At 35.8% G+C, this 18,077-nt stretch overlaps 1 protein-coding gene across 1 annotated transcript in view; it reads right to left on the bottom strand.

Annotated features, from left to right (window-relative positions):
• Nucleotides 1–2,879: 2,879 nt before the first annotated feature.
• Nucleotides 2,880–18,077, bottom strand: part of SLCO1C1 (solute carrier organic anion transporter family member 1C1) — a 106,543-nt gene continuing 91,345 nt past the window's right edge. Inside the window, exons 11-15 of the mRNA XM_020994412.2 lie at nt 13,175–13,340; nt 6,838–7,022; nt 5,561–5,625; nt 4,182–4,299; nt 2,880–3,632 (exon numbers count right to left, since the gene is read on the bottom strand). Of these exons, the coding sequence (XP_020850071.1) occupies nt 3,410–3,632; nt 4,182–4,299; nt 5,561–5,625; nt 6,838–7,022; nt 13,175–13,340 (757 nt within the window). The 3' untranslated portion in view covers nt 2,880–3,409. The remainder of the gene's footprint in view (nt 3,633–4,181; nt 4,300–5,560; nt 5,626–6,837; nt 7,023–13,174; nt 13,341–18,077) is intronic.

Consider the following 18,077-nt stretch of genomic DNA (forward strand, 5'->3'; position numbering starts at 1 on the left):
TTTCCCTTCTCTACACCCGTTGTGCTTTTCTTATCCTCCACAATAGTCAGCATTTTTAAAAATTTCTTCTCCTTTTGAAAAATTTAGATGATTTATTTTAAATATTTATGTTTTTAAATTTCCATTCCAAATTCTCTCTCTTTAGCCCTTTTTCATCCCTTGAGAAGGCAGCAATATGATACTCATTATACATGTTAAGTCATGGAGAACATTTTCATATTAGCCATGTTGCAGGGGGAAAAAAGTAAGAAAAAATAAAGATATTGAAAAAAAAATGTTTCACTCAGCACAGAGTTAATCAGTTCTCTCCCTGGAGGTGAAAAGCATTTTTCATCATGAATCCTTTGGAATTGTCATGGATCATTGTTTTTATCAGAATGGCTGTTTGTCATAGTTGATCACCATTACAATATTGCTGTTATGATGTACAATGTTTTACTTCACTTCACATCTGATTGTACAAATATTTCCAGGTTTTCTGAAACCATTCCCTTCATCATTTCTTACAACACAATAGCATTCCATCACAATTATATAGTACAACTTCTTTGTCATTCCATCATTGATGGGTATCCCCTCAATTTTTAACTCTTTGTTACCACATAAAGAGTTGCTATGTTTTTGTAAATATAGGTCCTTTTACCTCCCCTTTAAAAAATCTCTTTGGGATGCAGACCTAATATTGGTATTGATGGGTCAAAGGGTAGCTATAGTTTTGAAGCCCTTTAGGCATAGTTCCAAATTGTTCTCAAGTATGATTGGACTAGTTCATAACTTCACCCACAGTGCAACTCATGTCTCTATTTTTCCACTCAATTTCCAGCATTTGTCATTTTCCTTTTCTGTCATGTTAGCCAAATTAATAGGTGTGAGGTGGTACCTCAGAGTTGTTATAATTTACAATTCCTAATTATTAGTGATTTAGAGCATTTTTATATGACTATTGATAGTTTTGAAACTGCCTTTTCATATCATTTGACCATTCATCAATTAGATAATGGCTCTAATTTTTTTTATAAATTTAGCTTAGTTCCCTATATAGTTGAGAAATGAGATCTTTACCAGATAAACTTGGACAGCTAGCATTTATACAGAACTTTAAGATTTGCAAAATACTGGACATATATTATCTCCTTTTCTCCTCATAAAGAAGCCATTGTAATAAGTGCAATTATTTCCATTTTACAGAAGAAGGAAAAGAGACTAAGAGAGGTTAAGTACCTTTCCCAGGGTCATGCAATTATTAACTGTTTAAGGCAGAATTTGAACTCACATCTTCATGACTTCAAGTTCAGTAATCTTATAGACTGCACCACTTAGCTGCCTCTGACATAGCAAACAATAGCTTAGTGGTTATACATCACGCTGGTCAATACTCAGGATAAAGTTCATCTGGGTCTGATGAGTTGATCTCATTAATCATCCTACAAATCCTGAACATCAAAATCCTATTAGAAAAATAGTATTCTTTCTTCTTATACAGCTAGGTGGCACAGTGGGTAGAGAGGCACGCCTAAAGTCAGGAAGACTCATCTTCCTAAGTTCAAATCTGGCCTCAGACACATACTAGCTATGTGACCCTGGACAAGTCACTTAATCCCATTTGCCTCAGTTCCTCACCTGTAAAATGATCTGGAGAAGGAAATGTCAAATCACTCCAGTACCTTTGCCAAGAAAATCTCAAATGTGATCACAAATAGTCACATACAACTGAAACAACTAAATAACAAAATTCCATCTTTACTACAATTTCTTTAGCCATTTCCTAAGTGATGGACACCTGCTCAGTTTTTGTTGTTGTTGTATTTTTATTTATTTGGGTTTTTGGTTTGTTGTTTTGCTTTCACAATGGATGAGAGAAGTGAAGAGGGTTATGCATCTGAAAATAAAATTTAAATTTAAAAAGTTCCTATTAATCATTTGTGTCTATTTTAGTAGAAATATCATTTTGTTTGGCAGAGAATAAGAGCTGAACAACTCTGCCTTCTATTTTTTATCTTCTCCTTTTCCATAACATAACTTAAAAATACCATCTACTTGTCAGTTCTCTCCAAGAAACTTGGAGAGAAAGGGAGATATAGGTTACAGGCACAGAATGTGCGCATGTGTGTGTGTGTGTGTGTGTGTGTGTGTGCACATGAGAGAGAGAAAGAGAGAGAGAGAAGACTAGAAGACTAGAATGACGTTCCAAATTTATGTCTCTGACATATAGTGTTTTATTTTTATTTTTTTATAATTGCAGCATCTAATTAAAAATAATTCCCTTTCAGATAATATTAATCATTATTATGTAAAAAGAAAAAACAAAAAACCCACCTTTATGTGGTTTCAAAGCGCACCTATTGCCCAGTAGAAACTAATTTATCATAGAAATAAGCATAAGTTTTCATCTTCCAGTGAAAATAGTTTCCTTAGTACTATATCTAACAGACTTGTGTCTTTATGTGCCTGGTGGTAGAAGGCTTAGTGATAGATGATAAAAAGAAGATAACAAATAATTGGCAAGTATACCTATGAACATTTTTTATAAATTATGATGAAATTGGACAATTATTTTTAAAACATTCCATTAATACTTTTATTTCACAACTTTGTGTTGATATATTAATTACAATGAATAAAATATTTAAATGATTCATGAAAAATGCAAAAGTATGTTGACAACATGCTAGTGTATAACAAACTTTAACATCGAGACATTGACATATTAAGGGTTTTTAAAATTTTTTCAAAGGGAATATAATTCAAAATTAAGTTTGTTGAATTGAAGTAGCCATTGAAATGATATCCAAGGAGAGTTAAACTAGAAATAAGCTTTGTACCTGTTATCCTAAAAGTGTATTTCAATTTAAAAAAGCAAGACCTTTCACAAATTTCAGTTCAATTTCAAAAATATTTATTTACAGTTATGTGCAAGGCAAAGTTTAATGGAGTTCTTGACAGATTAAAATTAGGCAATATTATGTAAGAATAAAGGTTCCTTTCAATATTAATCAACTTTCTGTTAGGCAGAAGACCAAACTCAGCAAGCATGAATGACTCAGGATAAGAATCGATGATTGATGCAGTAAAGTTGTTTTAGAGGAAAGTTTTCTTTTTAACTTCCTCAGCTGAATTTCCTAAAGATTAATTTTTACTATATTTGCATCACATAAAATTTCTAAGTCAATATTTACATTTATAATTTGCATAGAGAAAATATTTTGCCATGAAAAGAGTTACACTTTTAATGAATCAGCCAAAGTAGATGTTTGTGTTCATTCCTTGAATGCTGAAAAATATGACCTCCAAATGGCCACTATTCAATCATCTGGTATTTATTACATACCTTTGCCAGGCTCTGTTTTAATCTTTCAAGATATAGTTCCAAAAATGCAATAGTCCTTCCCCTCAAGGAATTCATTTCTTTCTAAAGCTCTGTTTCCTTGCCTGGCCAATAGAAAGTCTCAAAAATATGGTCATTGTTAGCATGATGTTCTTTCTTGCTACTTGTAGATTCCATGGCATCTTCTTTATTGTTTGAAAGGTTTCCATCTTTAGAAAGAGACCTCCTCTTTAAAACAAAAAGCATTGCAATACTCAGGAAAATGGACATGGTGCCAAGTAAAACGGTTAAGCCCAGATATATGTATCTAGAAGAAATTTTTTTAAAAAATAATTTTTAGAATTTTATCTTGATTATTTTGAAATTATGGGAAAATAAATCTAACATTATAAGTCTTATTTCCAACTAATAATATGAATTATGTGGTTGTAAAGACCCTAAGAAGTAAACTAAGGAGGAAACTTTACTGCTAGAATGACCTTCTAGCATCGTTATTTTCAGCTACCATTTCCCAAATGCTTAGCTGGTAAATTACATCTTACATAAGTTGCTTGTTAAGTAATTTATGTTGCAAATTATTTTCTTAAGGCCAGGTTCAAGTTCATTTTGGATTAAGAGTGTCCTAGGCAACCTAAATGAAAATCAAACCTATTAGCGTCCTTGATCAAGAGTGTGTCCTTTTCATTTACGAAACTAATTCACACCTGAACATGGAAATTCTACTCTAAACCTTATAAATGAAACAATAAATGTCACATATCTGTGACAACATAGTAGAATAAATTTTGAATGAAAAATGATGACAAATCAGTAACTATATTATTAAAAAATACCATGAATTCAACAGGATTAGTACCTAAAGGCATAAGAGTCATATAATCTGCAGGCTCCTTGGTATCCACATCTTTTAATTCCCCATTTAAGACATGTTGTGTCTATCAACACTCCAAAGTATATTGGAGCTGGAATTCCTGCTGCAAGGAAAAATATGATAAATTAAAATAAAACATCATTTCATTTGATCCTTATAACAACCCTGGGAAATAGGTGCTATTATTATATCCATCTTATAGATGAGAAAACGAGGCAGAAGAGGTTAAGTGACTCACCCGGGGTGACAGAGCGGTTATCTGATGCTAGATGTGAATACAGATCTTCCCGTCTCCATTTACATAACACTATCCACTTCACCATCTAGCTGCCTAAATTCTTTTTGAAACACTCAAAGAGGAATTTAAGTCACTTTTGAATTTTTAACTGATATGAGTTTTTAAGAGATATGGAATTTGAAGCAGTTGGCTAAATGATTCAAGCAATACTTTTTCCTCAAATATTTAAAATTTAGGTAGATGGTTGCTTCTATTCTCATGCAAAGAGCCAGCCAAAATGACTTATTTTAGTTTCTAATACTTATTAATTTTATTATGTTTAGATTATAATTAAATCTAACACAATTGTATGCCTAGATTTCTTTAACATATATGTATGTATATATACACATGTATATATGAATGCTTGATATAAATATTGTTTAAGGTCTGAATCAAGTTTTATTTTCGCCACTGAACTAGTCCTGTCTGACAGTTTCCCAGGATAATTTGCAAATGAATGAATAAATTAATGAATAAAGTACTTATTAAGTGCCCACTTTGTGCCCAGCACAGTGCTAAGGACAGAGGTTACAAAGAAGCAAGGATAGTGGCAGAAAAAGCACAATAGGAAATTACGAGCAGAGAAGGACACTTTAGTCTAGAAAGTTACAGGGATGGTGAGTGGGGCCATACAAAAGTAGATTGGCACACTTTATCTATGGACAATGGAGTTGACTGGTTTCAGGGGTGGGGAACCTGCAACCCTGAGGCCACATGTAGCCTTCTAGGTCCTGAAGTAAGACCCTTTGATTTAATCCAAACTTCACAGAACATATCCCCTTAATCAAAGGATTTGTTCTATAAATCTTGGACTCAGTCAAAAGGTCATAACCAAGGACCTAGAAGGTCATATGTGGCCTCATGTCCACAGGTTCACCACCCCTAGTCTAAGTTAATGGTTTCAGAGGAAGAAAGGAAAGCAAAGAGATAAACAGAAAATAAAGAGACCAATTTTATATATTGGCTTTCTCATTTATATCGTCTTATGCCCCAAAGTTAATTATAGTAAAACATTTTAAATAAATGTCAAAATATAAATATTATTTTCATTCTTTTTAAAAAATGAAGTAGAAGTTATACTTACCAAAGACTCTTACTGCTAAAGTGTAGATTCCCAGGGCAAAAGACTTAAAATGTGGCTTAATAGACCTAAAAGTAATAAAAGCATGGTTAAAGAGACTATAAAGTTAATCCAAAGTAGTAGTACTTGCTAACAAACTTTCTTGTGTAAAAAAATAAAACAAAACTGTAACACAATTATATGAAATATAATAACTTGTTTAATAAACATCAAACAAATCACATCAATATATTCTAGAACCCAAATTTTCCTCATCATTATATTCAAATGAGCATAGGTATGTGCAAAAAAAAAGTTTAATTCCCCAAATACTGACACTGCAGCTCATTTAAATAGCTTTGAAACAGTTCCATTTTTAAAGTAATTAATGATAAATTAACAACAATAATTTATAAACTAATCTATTGTTATCTTTATGAACACAAGGCACAATTCAATAGAATTTGGTAATAATCAGTAATATCCCTTGTGCCTTATTATGTGGTAGTGCTATATGGTACAAACCTGGAAAGATTGGTCCTGCCTCACAGTTGTTAAAACTATCTTCCGGGAACTAAAGGGACTAGAATTTTTTTTAAAATCATGAATCTCATTTCCTTTTGTGTTAATCTGCATTTTGATAGATAGAATCATTAGTCAGCATTTCCAGGAGTAGCAAATTCTTAAGTTGTCAATTCTACAGGCTACAGCACAATCCTATGTGGAGGAATATTATGATTCCCATTTTACAGATGAGGAAACTGAAAAATAGGTGTTTAGTGACTAGCCCATGGTCACAAAAGTATTAAGTGTTTGAGGTCAGATTAAAACTCAGGTCTTCCTTACTCCATTGCAGTATTTTATTACTACAGTATTGGCTGTGTGCACTTGAGTAAGTAACTTAATCTTTCTGTGCTCTAAGTAAATTTTGTTGTAGAGAAGATGATAACTTGCATTGGCAATGGAAATTTCATGACTCAATATTTCTCTATACCAATGAAACCACAGACCCACTCATTATCCCTATCACTTATAATGTTTTTTTAAATATAAAATATACATTATCAATTATTATTAAATAAATATTAAAGAAAGAAAATAATGTTTGTACCTCAAACTCGTTGGAACATATTTATTATTATTATAGCCTGCATTCAGTAAAAATCATAGTATTCAATGTGCTAACACTTAGCTAATTATGCTGACTGTGCTAATACTATATGTGAGAAACTTATATGAGGTGCTCTCTCCTCTCTATAACATTATGTCAAATTTTATGTTAAAAAAAAATCTATATTCACCTCAGAAGCAATATGTACCCAGGTGTGCCACCTACAGATAAAGTATAAGAAGTGATGACTGATATTATCAGGAAATATAGAAACATTTTTGAACATTCATTTCCTTTTTGACATCTGCCCACCATTCCTGAGGAATTTCCTGATTTAGACTCTGTGGCTCCTACACAGGTGCAATTGTAAAATATCTGGAATAGAATAATAAAAGCTTCAGTAAGTTATATAAAAATTTTTGTAATATTAATTTTTAAACTCTTACTGTATATATGTAGCTTATGGGGGTAGGTAAATACCTGTTTCTTTGCCTTGTATAGACATTATCATGCAAATGATAAATCTAGACAAATTTCAATGAGTAAATACAAAAATAGATCTAAAATTGTTCATTTAAAAATAGATCACTGGTCCATAAAGTTTCACTCCCTATAAGAAGAGGCACTCTGAAATTTGATGAATAGGCTTTTCATTTGCCCTTACAAAAATTGAGATCCTTTCTGAAAGTTTTGCTGTCACGGTCCTCTTTGAGAACAAAGGACAAACAACAACCCTGTGCAGTTTTCTGATATATGGAATACCACAGGCCCTAAGCACAAACTATGATTGCTTTGTATGTGTGTAAATATATACATGCATACATATGTGTGTGTGTGTGTGTGTGTGTGTGTGTGTGTGTGTGTGTAAAATACATATATATGATTGCTTTGCAAGGCTATCATCTTTCTTCTCTCTCTGTGTCTGAGGGTTTAGGGTAAGGATTATCTTTTGCTTTTTTTATAACCCCAGATCTTGGTACAGTGCCTGACATATAGTAGGTACTTCATAAATGTTTATTGATTGATTCATGTCTATTCTTATGAAAAGTGCCGACCCTTTCTTATTGGGACAATTTTATTGATGAAAAGGAACAGATAGAGGTGGAGCCAAGATGGTGGAGTAAAGGCAGGTACTAGGTTGTGCTTCCCCCCAAACCACCCCCAAAACCTTTAAACAATGACTCTAAACAAATTTTAGAGTGGCAGAACCCACAAAAGATAGAGTGAAAAAATTTTCCAGTCCAAGACAACTTGGAAAGTCCTCAGGATGAGAGGAGCACTATCTAGTGCAGGTGAGCCAGGGCAGACTGGGCCCCAGAAATCCAAGAGTAGGTCTTGAGGCTACTGTGTCAGTGGCAGAAGTGGCTGTTTGCAAACTTCTCAGGCCACAGACACCAAAGACAACTTAGAGGGTGAGCAGGAAAGGTGTGTTGCACCTGGGTGAGCGGGGAACACAGTGCAACTCAGGCCATACTGACACAGCCCCAGCTACAGCAAACCAGGAGCAGGCCTTGGGAGCCACTGAATAAGCAATGACAGCAGATGCTTCTGGAGCTCTCAGTTCACAGATGGTTAGGGGGCGGAGTAACTGTCAGAAGGAAATACAGAGGTCTCCTTGCTATCACTGGGGTAGGACTCTGTTGCTTTGCCCATACTTGGATCTGGGTCACAGAACTAAGTGGCAGTCCCAGGGCTTGGAAGAGCAGTAGCAGACCAGAGCTTGTAGGCAGAGTTGAGTAGGAACCTTCCTCAGTTCCAGGACAGAAAAATGGGCTTTTCTCATAGACCACAGCACAGGCCAGGAGAGTATTAAACACAACTCTCTTTAGATCATACCACCTTAGATGAACTGAAAACTTACAGGTCCCTAGAAGTATCTTGGAAAACAGCTGCACAAAGCTCCTGAAGCTTGGTACAATGCACCCTCCACCCTGGAAGAAGAGTCCTACTTTAAGAAAAAGTTAAAATTCAAGCAATAGGCTAGGAAAATGAGCAAACAACAGAAAAATTCTTACAATAGAAAATTACTATGGTGACAAGGAAGATCAAAACATACACTCAGAAGAAAACAATCAAAACTCCTATATCCAAAGTCACTAAGAAAAATATTAATTGGTCTCAGGCCATAGAAGAGTTCAAAAAGGATTTTGAAAATGAAGTAAGAGAGGTAGAGGAAAAATTGGGAAGAGAAATGAGAGTGATACAAAAAAATCCTTCAAAAAAGTCAACATCTTGGTAAAGGAGACACACAAAAAAATACTGAAGAAAATAACACCTTAGGGGGCAGAGCCAAGATTGCACAATAAAAGCAGTGACTTGCTAGAACTTCCTCCCAAACCCTTCAAATACCTGTAAAAATTACTTTAAACAAATTCTAGAGGAGCAGAATCCACAAAAAGACAGAGTAAAACAAATTTCAAGCCCAAGGCAACCTGGATGGTTGATGGGAAAGGTCTATTGTGCTATGCTGGGTGAGGAGCACAATTCAGCTTGGCCAATCAGGAAAAGATGGGGCCAGAGCAAACCCAGAATAGGATTCAGGAGATTGAATCATTGGTAGCTGTGGCAATTTCCAGACTTCTCAACGCACAAATGCCAAGGATAACTTAAAAGGTCAGTAGGAAAGGTCTGTCAGACCTAGGTGACAGGTGGCAGCTGATTTTGGAACTCTCGGCCCACAGACAGTGAGGGAATTCAGTGGCTGATCAAAGAATTGCAGGGATCTCCTTGCTGGCACTAAGGCAGGATACCTTCACTCTGTGTCTCTCTGCTTCAACTATCTTTCTTATAAGCTACATATTGTAAGATTCTGTTTTTTTTTAATCTACTGTTCTATCAACTTCCATTTTATGGGAGAGTTCATCCCATTCACATTCAAAGTTATGATTACTACCTATTTCCCTCCATTCTATTCTTCCTCCTTTTTGTCCTCTCTCTTCCTTTCACCCTTTCACACCTCACCAGTGTTTTGCTTCTGTATACCACTTCCCCTAATCTGCCTTCTCTTCTGTCAGTCCCTCCTCCCCCTTCCCCTTAACTCATTCTCCTCCCCTCTTACTTCTCTCTTGGGTAGGATAGATTTCTATATTCAAGTGATTGTGTATATTACTCACTCTTTGAGTCAATACTGATGAGAGTAAAGTTCAAGCAATGCCTATTGCCCACCCTCCCACTTTCCCCTCCACCATAAAAAGTCTTTCTCACCTTTTCATGTGAAATAATTTACCCAATTGTACCTCTCCTTTCCTTCTGCACCCATGGTACTCCTCTTTCTCATCCCTTAATTATTTTTGTCATTCCCTCAAATTACCCTTATACACATATCCTCTGTCTATGTATATTCCTTCTATCTGTACTGTTAGTGATACAATATTTAAGAATTACCAGTATCATCTTCCCATGTAGGGATGTAAATAGTTTAGCTCTATTGAATCCCTTATTCTTCCTTTCCCCTTTTTACCAGTTTATGCTTCTCTTGGGCCTTGATATTGGTGGTCAAACTTTTGGTTTAGTTCTGGTCTTCTTCCTATGAAAGCTTCAAATACTTCTATTTCATTGAATGATATGTTTCTACATTTTGCCCTGGGTACACTGAGGCATTCAGAGGTCTGGCTTTGGAGGTTGCCTGTTTTCCCGGGGCTGTGCTGCAGTACATGGGAGTCTGCCTGCTGAGGATGCCTGTTTGCCCAGGGCTACACTGAAGTGCATGGTAGTTCTCAGATCTGGAGTCTTCCAGTTCCCCTGGCTATGGAGAGGCATGTGGGGGGTGCTGGTGTTGGTGCTTGCCTACTCCACCCCACTGGGGCTCAGAATTTCTTGTTGGTCTGCTGTGGTGGGACTTGCTGTGTGTTCCTTTTTCACTTGAGTTAGATGGACCTCTTCTGCCAATCCCCTAACTTTCTTGGGCTGAAAGATTATTTCACCTCATCTCTTTTCTGGTCCTACCATTCCAGTATTTGTTTTGGGGCTCTATTTTATGGTGGTTTGGAGGTGAATATGGGAGAGCTAAAAGTGATTTGCTGCTTACGCCACCATCTTGGCTCCTTGGAAGTCCCTGAATTTCTCATTTCCCTTTCCATTGTGATTGTGAGGCTTATGGATCAAGGGACTGTTGCAAATATAGATAATTGAGAATGAAACTCATTTTTAAAGCCCTAATATTATCATTTTAGATAAATGTGAGAGATAAGTGGTAAGTCAAAGTATGGTTAGTTGGCTTAAGCCTTTAAACTAGTTATTAATGGTCCAGTAGTCCATTAATGGTCAATTTAGAAAGAAGTCTGTAGTGGAGTGCCTCAGGAATCAGTGCTTGACTCCATATAGTATAACTTTTTTTTTAAATCAATGAGTCAGGAAGAGGAATTAAAATAGATGTTTGGTCTCAGATGACAGAATTAGGGACAATGGATGATGGTTCTAATTGCATAGAAATAGATTTAGGCTGGAAAAGCTTCCTTACAATTAGAGTTGCCCCAAAATAGAACGTACACACACACACACACACACACACACACACGCACATACACACACACACACACATATGTATATATATATACACGTATATATATACACATATATATGTACATATATATACACATATATATGTATATATATATATATACACATATATATATACATACATATATATTCTATTTTCCCTTTCAACTCTGTAATTTTATGATTTATGATTCTGAAAGCAAAATGAAGGTGTTGACATATGCAAAGCTGAAAGGAATTTAAGGCCCTTCTTTGTAACCTGAGACTGTTCTATTTTTGTTTTTTTGTATGCCCAGTATCTAGCATAGTTTCTGGTGCATAGTAAACACTGAAAAATATTGGCTGAACTGAATATAGTCTGACCCAATCATTCTTTGAATGAAGAAACTGAGTCCCAGAGACTTCATGAGTTATTCAAAGTCTTCCATAGTAGCAAAACAGAGGTTCAAACCCATGTCTTCTACTGTCAAAGCCACTACTTATTGGATATGGGGGCCAAGATAGAGAGATCAAGACAAAGATAACTGAAATTTTGATCCCAGCTTTCCAAAGGAGAAATAAGGAAGTCAAGAAGTGAAACAGATTTTAGAGAAAAGAGTAGAGGGGAATGGGTGATGGATTTGAAATCTTGGGGTATAGGTGTGAATTCTGGTTCTTCTTACTGCCTGTATGACTTTGGATAAGTCATTTCTCAGTTTCTTCATTTGTTCAAAAATGAAGAGAGTAAAGAAGATTAACTTTGGGCATTCTTCCAGATAAAATTCTGTGTTCTTTTGAAGCTAAGGTAATGAATTTATTTTTCAACATGCTGAATGTCAGATGAAACAGAAAAGTCTGATAGATATGTCCATTAACCAGTTGAACACGGGGACTGAGTCTTGGTCTGAAGCCAGATATAAAGATTTGGTAGTCATCTGCAAAGGGATTAAATGTCAAACCAGTGAGAGTAGATGAAATTGTTGAGAGAGAGATAGCTTCAGGTAGTTTACTCAGCATCATCTAAACACACCATATATTTGGCTTCCAAATCCAGCATCATTCGTATTGTTGAAACTAGAAACACTGAACCTCCACATATAAGGTTCTATCTCATCGAGACACCTTTTCCTAGGCAGAAAGAATAACAGGAAACCTAGACAAACACTGGCTTTCTACTAATCCTGGGAGGTAGGGTATTACCTTGGTCTTTTTAAACCTGGCCTGTTTATATTGCATCTCCTGGCTGAAATTTGTGTCTTACTCTTCTTACAAGAACTAAATCATATCCCACGTAGTCTCACAAGCCTTCTTCAACTACCCAAGCTCTAGCTGATCATTCTCTCCTCTAAATTAATGCACTGACTATGCCACTCATTTGGTATTCAATCTATGCTATTTATTGGTTATCTATGTCTATTCTTCTAAGTAGAATGTATGATTCTTGTAACATTGGCCATATTTAATACTTCTTTGCATCCTTCATGTCTAGCATACTGTGAAATACCTGCACTAGGTTTTTAATAAATATTCATTGGTCTAGATGATATTGATTAAAACCAGTGGCTCCAAAAGGAACCTCAAAAGTGTGTGTGCAAGGAAACTCTGTTCTGTGAGATTCTATATGGCATTTATGACTGTTTCCACTCCAGTGCCAGAGCATGGAATGGAGTAAGACAGGAAATATTTGGTACCTTCAGTTAGAAATCATTAGGAGTAACAGAGGAGTATCAATTAGAGTCACCAGTTCCACCCATCCTTGGTTCTATGATCATTTCTCTCCTCTATATAACTCAATGGAATGGGCCACTCATGTGTGTAAGATCTGTCCCCTTGTTGCCTGCCCAAGTCACTTTGACAGGTTCTGTTATACTAGCCATGGCAATATTTTCCCTGTTGCCTTGACATGGAAAGGGTCCTAAGATGAAAGGCAGAGCTAAATTCATAGTTTAGTGACTTGTTCCTCTGTGGTCTACCAAAGCCCGTAACCAACTATGCAGGTGTCAACTACCATCAGTATTTGAGTACATGATTAAGATGAAGGAGTTCCTTACAGTGTTTTTCCCACTTCCAGTGGAAGTTTGGCAACCAGCAAGACAAGCAGATACATAGGTGATCCCATTTTCTCCACATATAGGATCCCATTCTGTCTTTGAACATGTACATCCTGAATTGCAACTTGAAAAGAGAGCTCGTTCATAATAAGACACTTGTCTGGTTCTGTAAAGAAATATAACAATATGCAATATTACCTCTTAGCAGGCCACACCCTCCATCCAAACATGAATTTTTAAAATAATAGCCTTTAGTTGAGTTAGTGTGCATGAGGCAAATAACTGTAAAGAGCATTTTAAAAATGGTGGGGGAAGAAAATATTGTCACATTGCTCAATTCCGAGAGTATTTTAGGTACTCCAGTAGCTATACATACGCACTTGAGATTGGAAGCACCAGTACACAAAAGCCACAGTCTCTGACTTTTGACTTCTGGTCAATAATCTTTATTGAGTTCCACTTTTACTTGGACTTGCTTCTACTTTCCCTAAGCAAATGTAACACATATACAAAATGGCCAGGGAAGTAAGCACAAAGTGCATTTTTTAAAACAATTTAGCACACTGGTTCTATGGCTCAATAGATCACAGGTGATTATTATAAGGTAATTAATTCCCTTTTGGAGTTGTTATTGCAGTCTCAGTGTTGATATTGTTTGTGACAGCATTCTTTTTTGGATCAGACCCAGGATTTCATGTGATCATAGGAACATAGATATAGTGACTGAAGGAGCTTCAGGGTCCATGTAGTCCAACTTCTTCATTTTATAGGGAGGAAACTGAAGCCGAGGGAGTGTAAGTAACTTGCCTAGGATCACACATTGGGGAAGTTACTCTGACTGCAGAGCCATTAGTTTTTCCCCTTTCATGTGGAATTCCCAATGAGAAAGTGCCTTTTGCCAATGCTGATTGGCATATACTCTGCAACTTAACAGTCTTAGAGAGTTTTCCAGGGACATTGATAGGGTAGGTGATTTGCCCAGGGTAACACAGTTAGTATGTGTCAGAAGAAAGACTTAAACCCACTTTTCCCTGATGCTGAATTCAGCTATCTAGTCACTATGGCAAACTACATCTAAATGGTGGTATGAGGCCAAAAAAACTAGTAATCATATGTATTAATTCCATTTCACAAGCATTTACTATGTATTATGTACATTTATTTACTGTATACCCAGCAGATGGTGGGTGGTAGGTACCTGGGATGATACAAAGATGAATGACACTATTTTTACCTTGAAGGAATTAATAATGAATGAATGAATGAAAAGGTATTTACTAAGCACTTGCTATGCACAAAGCACTGTGTTAAGTGCTGGGAATCAAATAGAAATGTACTGCTCTGAAAGTCCCTGCTCTGAAAGGGTTCATATTCTGATAAGGGGAGATAACACACATATCAAGTATATTTTTATTAAAATTAAATTATTATTATTGAAAGTAATATTTACCATTATTAATAAAATTATTTTATCATTTTATTTAGTGATTAAATTTACTTCATTAAATGTATTATTTGTAATACTTACACCTTTATATATCACTTTGAAGTTTGCATAGCTCTTATATCATAACAACCCTATTGCGTTAACAGTGTGAGATATATTATATCCCCTTTTGCTGAAGGGGTAAGTGAGGCACAGAAAATTTAAGTGACTTTACCAATATAACACAGCTAGTGAGAGTCAGAGGTAGAAATTTGTGTTAGGCCTTTGGACTCCAAGACCAGTGCCCTTTCACCTCACTAAATGGCTTCTTTTCTATAAACTAGTAGCAGCCTACAATCTTATCAGGAGGTATAATATATTTCAGAATGCTTTATACTTTAGAAAAAGCTTTACAGATATATTTATCTCCCTCCTCCATCCTCTCTCCCATTCATTTCCCCATTGTCTCTCTGATCTTCCCACAAAGTGTATCTTCCATGACTCCTTTGTTCATACATTCAACTGTTCTTTCATCCATTCATTATTTCATTTTTCCCTCAGTCATAACCCCTCTTCCTTCAATTGTCTTTTATGAGTGTAATTCTTCCTCCTCCAATTCTATTTAATCCCCATCCCCTCACTTTTCTGACAATGCCTACAGTTTTCTGCCAACTCTTATTTAGTATCACTTACAATTTCTTATAACTCTCGTTCCCTTCAACTTTCCTTTCTCAGTGCTATAGGATCATGAGTTTAAGGGTCTTAGGGATCATCTCCTGCAATCTTGTCATTTTACATATAAAGAAACTAAGATCCAAGGAAGTTCAAGGATTTGCCCATGTTCATGCAGGAAGGAAAAGTGACAGAAGCAAGATTTAGACACATATACTGTGCCTCTAAATCCAATATTCTTCCTACTGTACCAATCTATTTCTTATTGTTCTCTTACTTTATAGTTTGTTTTTTTTTTTATTTTATTTTTTCCCTTCTTACTTCTCTTGTTTTTCCTATTTACAGCTTCTTCTATCCAAAAGCTCTGGAGTCTTTGAGTTCTGTGATATTTGCTCCTTCCTTTCTCATATAAAACCCTGTAATTCTAGTCTTAAACCCTCACACTCCAAGACCAATATTAAATGTAGTTTTGAGGTGCTAAGACCAGACTAAATGAAGATCACTGATGATGTCAATAGGGATTATTTGCTAGGAAGGGACAATATTGGCCCTGTCAATAACAATATTTACTCATTTCCATAAAACTTTAAAGTCAACAGAGCACCTTTCTTACAATAGCCTTGTAAGACAGACAATGCAAACATTATTATTTGCATTTTCCAAATGCAGAAACTAAGAGTCAGAAATCTGAAATGGCTTGCCCAAAGTTTATATGGCTCACGAGTATCAGAGTTGAGATTTAAACTCAAGGCTTCTGACTCAAAGACCCATAATAATCTTTCCTCTAGGCCACACTCCTTCCTCCCATTTATAATCTGTGTAGGATATTTTCAGTGGCCAGACCAGACACACTAAACAAGACTTTCTTACCTGCAGTTCTAGGCCCATTCTGAGGGTTTTCCCTCTTTTAATTAATAACTTTTATTTATGCCTTTCTATTTTTTTTTAATCAGAAGTAAATGGCAATATATCTCATTCATGGAATCTTCTCTTTTGACAAAGAAAACTGAAGCAAAATCCAAGAAATAAAGTTACATTATATGATAGAATTTCCATCATTCTCTTTTCTCTGGGGCAAAGATTAGTCACTGTGATTAATCTGACTTGGGTATAATTTTAGTATTTTAGTCCCTTCTCTTTTATATTTATACATTGTTCTTTTGGTTCTCCTTGCTTAAATGCATTAGTTCATACAAGTTTAAGGAAAGCAATCAGGATAGTGATGGTCTTCCCTGTCGTGCCAAAGGGAATAGGAGATAAGTAGTGGACCTTTGATTTCATTGATATAATTCCTGGATAAGGAAACTCTATCTGTATGGGCCAGCATTACCTCTTCAATTTATAGTCTTAGAAAATTTTGAAAGCTGTACTTAAAAAGCAAAGTAAGCTGTGGGTAATAGAGACTGGCAATTTCATGCTCAATCCTCTTTTTCTACTATCTACTATGTGAATGCGAATGCCCAAAGGCATGCCTTGAACCTGGGTTTAAGGTAACTTTGAAGGCAACTTCTTCTCCACTATGCCATGATATCTCTCATAATGAGTGACACCATTTTATGGTTTTATGGACTGCATTATAGGCAATCTTTAAGTTCTATAAAGGTTTAACTCTACAAGTTCTACCCTAGTGCTTCTGCATGGTATAGAGGGAGGTCAGAGTTTTCAAAGGCTATACCAGTGGATCACAAGTCCTGATCAGTTTTACAATGCTAAAATACAAAGTTTTCAAATATGGTACCAGCAAAGAACAAGTCTCTATGTTGGCAATTTGAAGACATGGACATTGCTACTAGGTGGTCAGATGGCCCAATATACTGCACTAATTTTCAGAGGCTTAGTCAATTACATAGGATGAACAAATTGGATATTAAAGTTTAGGATTTTATTTGGAACAAATTAGCACACAAAAAATAAGCTCATGGCTTAACTTCAGATACCAGGGACCAGAGAGAAAAAAAAATTAATACAGTCAGCTCATAATCATTACAGAGACAATATGCAACCTGATCTCTGTAGGGCTAGAATACATTTGTGACTTAGTCGGTGAGATAAGTTCAGATCATTAAAAAAAATTGTTAGGCAAGAGCATGAGGTGTTGTTATCTGTTCTTTGTTCTGGAAAAGGAACATCATGACATGAGGAGGGAAGTGAGGAGTTATTCATATTCTATGATGAAAATGAGTAAAGAAGTGATAGGCAGTCAGCCAAGTAGACTCTGAAAAGAAGAGGCTGCTTACCAGTTACAGAAAAATCTCCGGGGTTGTTGCTGTTTCTTAAAGAGGACCTTTGTTCCTTTGTTCTCAAAGAGGACCATGACATCAGGCAGGTGATGCCATGATATGCAAGTGAATTGAATTTAAGTGAATGAGGGCTGTGAAAAGTCACCAGCCTCATTTTCTCCTCTGGAGCCAGCTGGGTCCAGTGGCCAAATATAGATTAGGAAAATTGAGATAGCTCAGGGTACAGTGGGGGATCTTGGCCTTTTCAAGTTAAGGTCTTTAACAAGTCTCAGTTTAACTGAGGCAGCACCCATTCAGTGATTAAGGCTTAAAGAAAATGAGGCAGAGAAAGGTCTCTTTGCCCTAATTTAAAAAAAAAATCAATCTGGGAGGGGAAGATCTTCAAGTTTCTGGGCCAAACAGAAACAATTGCTATTTACATTCATTCTGAGCCAATCAGGGCCCAAACACTGACTTGGCCTGGGATCTGTTGCTGGCCAATCAATAAGAGCCACAGTGATTTAGGGTTATGGCTGACCTTCAGAAAGAAAAAAAAAGTTTTGGAGATTAAAATTTACGTTCTCTT

Source organism: Phascolarctos cinereus, unplaced genomic scaffold, assembly GCF_003287225.1.
Source record: "Phascolarctos cinereus isolate Bilbo 61053 unplaced genomic scaffold, phaCin_HiC Scaffold_1;HRSCAF=81, whole genome shotgun sequence".
In the NCBI taxonomy this organism is placed as follows: domain Eukaryota; kingdom Metazoa; phylum Chordata; class Mammalia; order Diprotodontia; family Phascolarctidae; genus Phascolarctos; species Phascolarctos cinereus.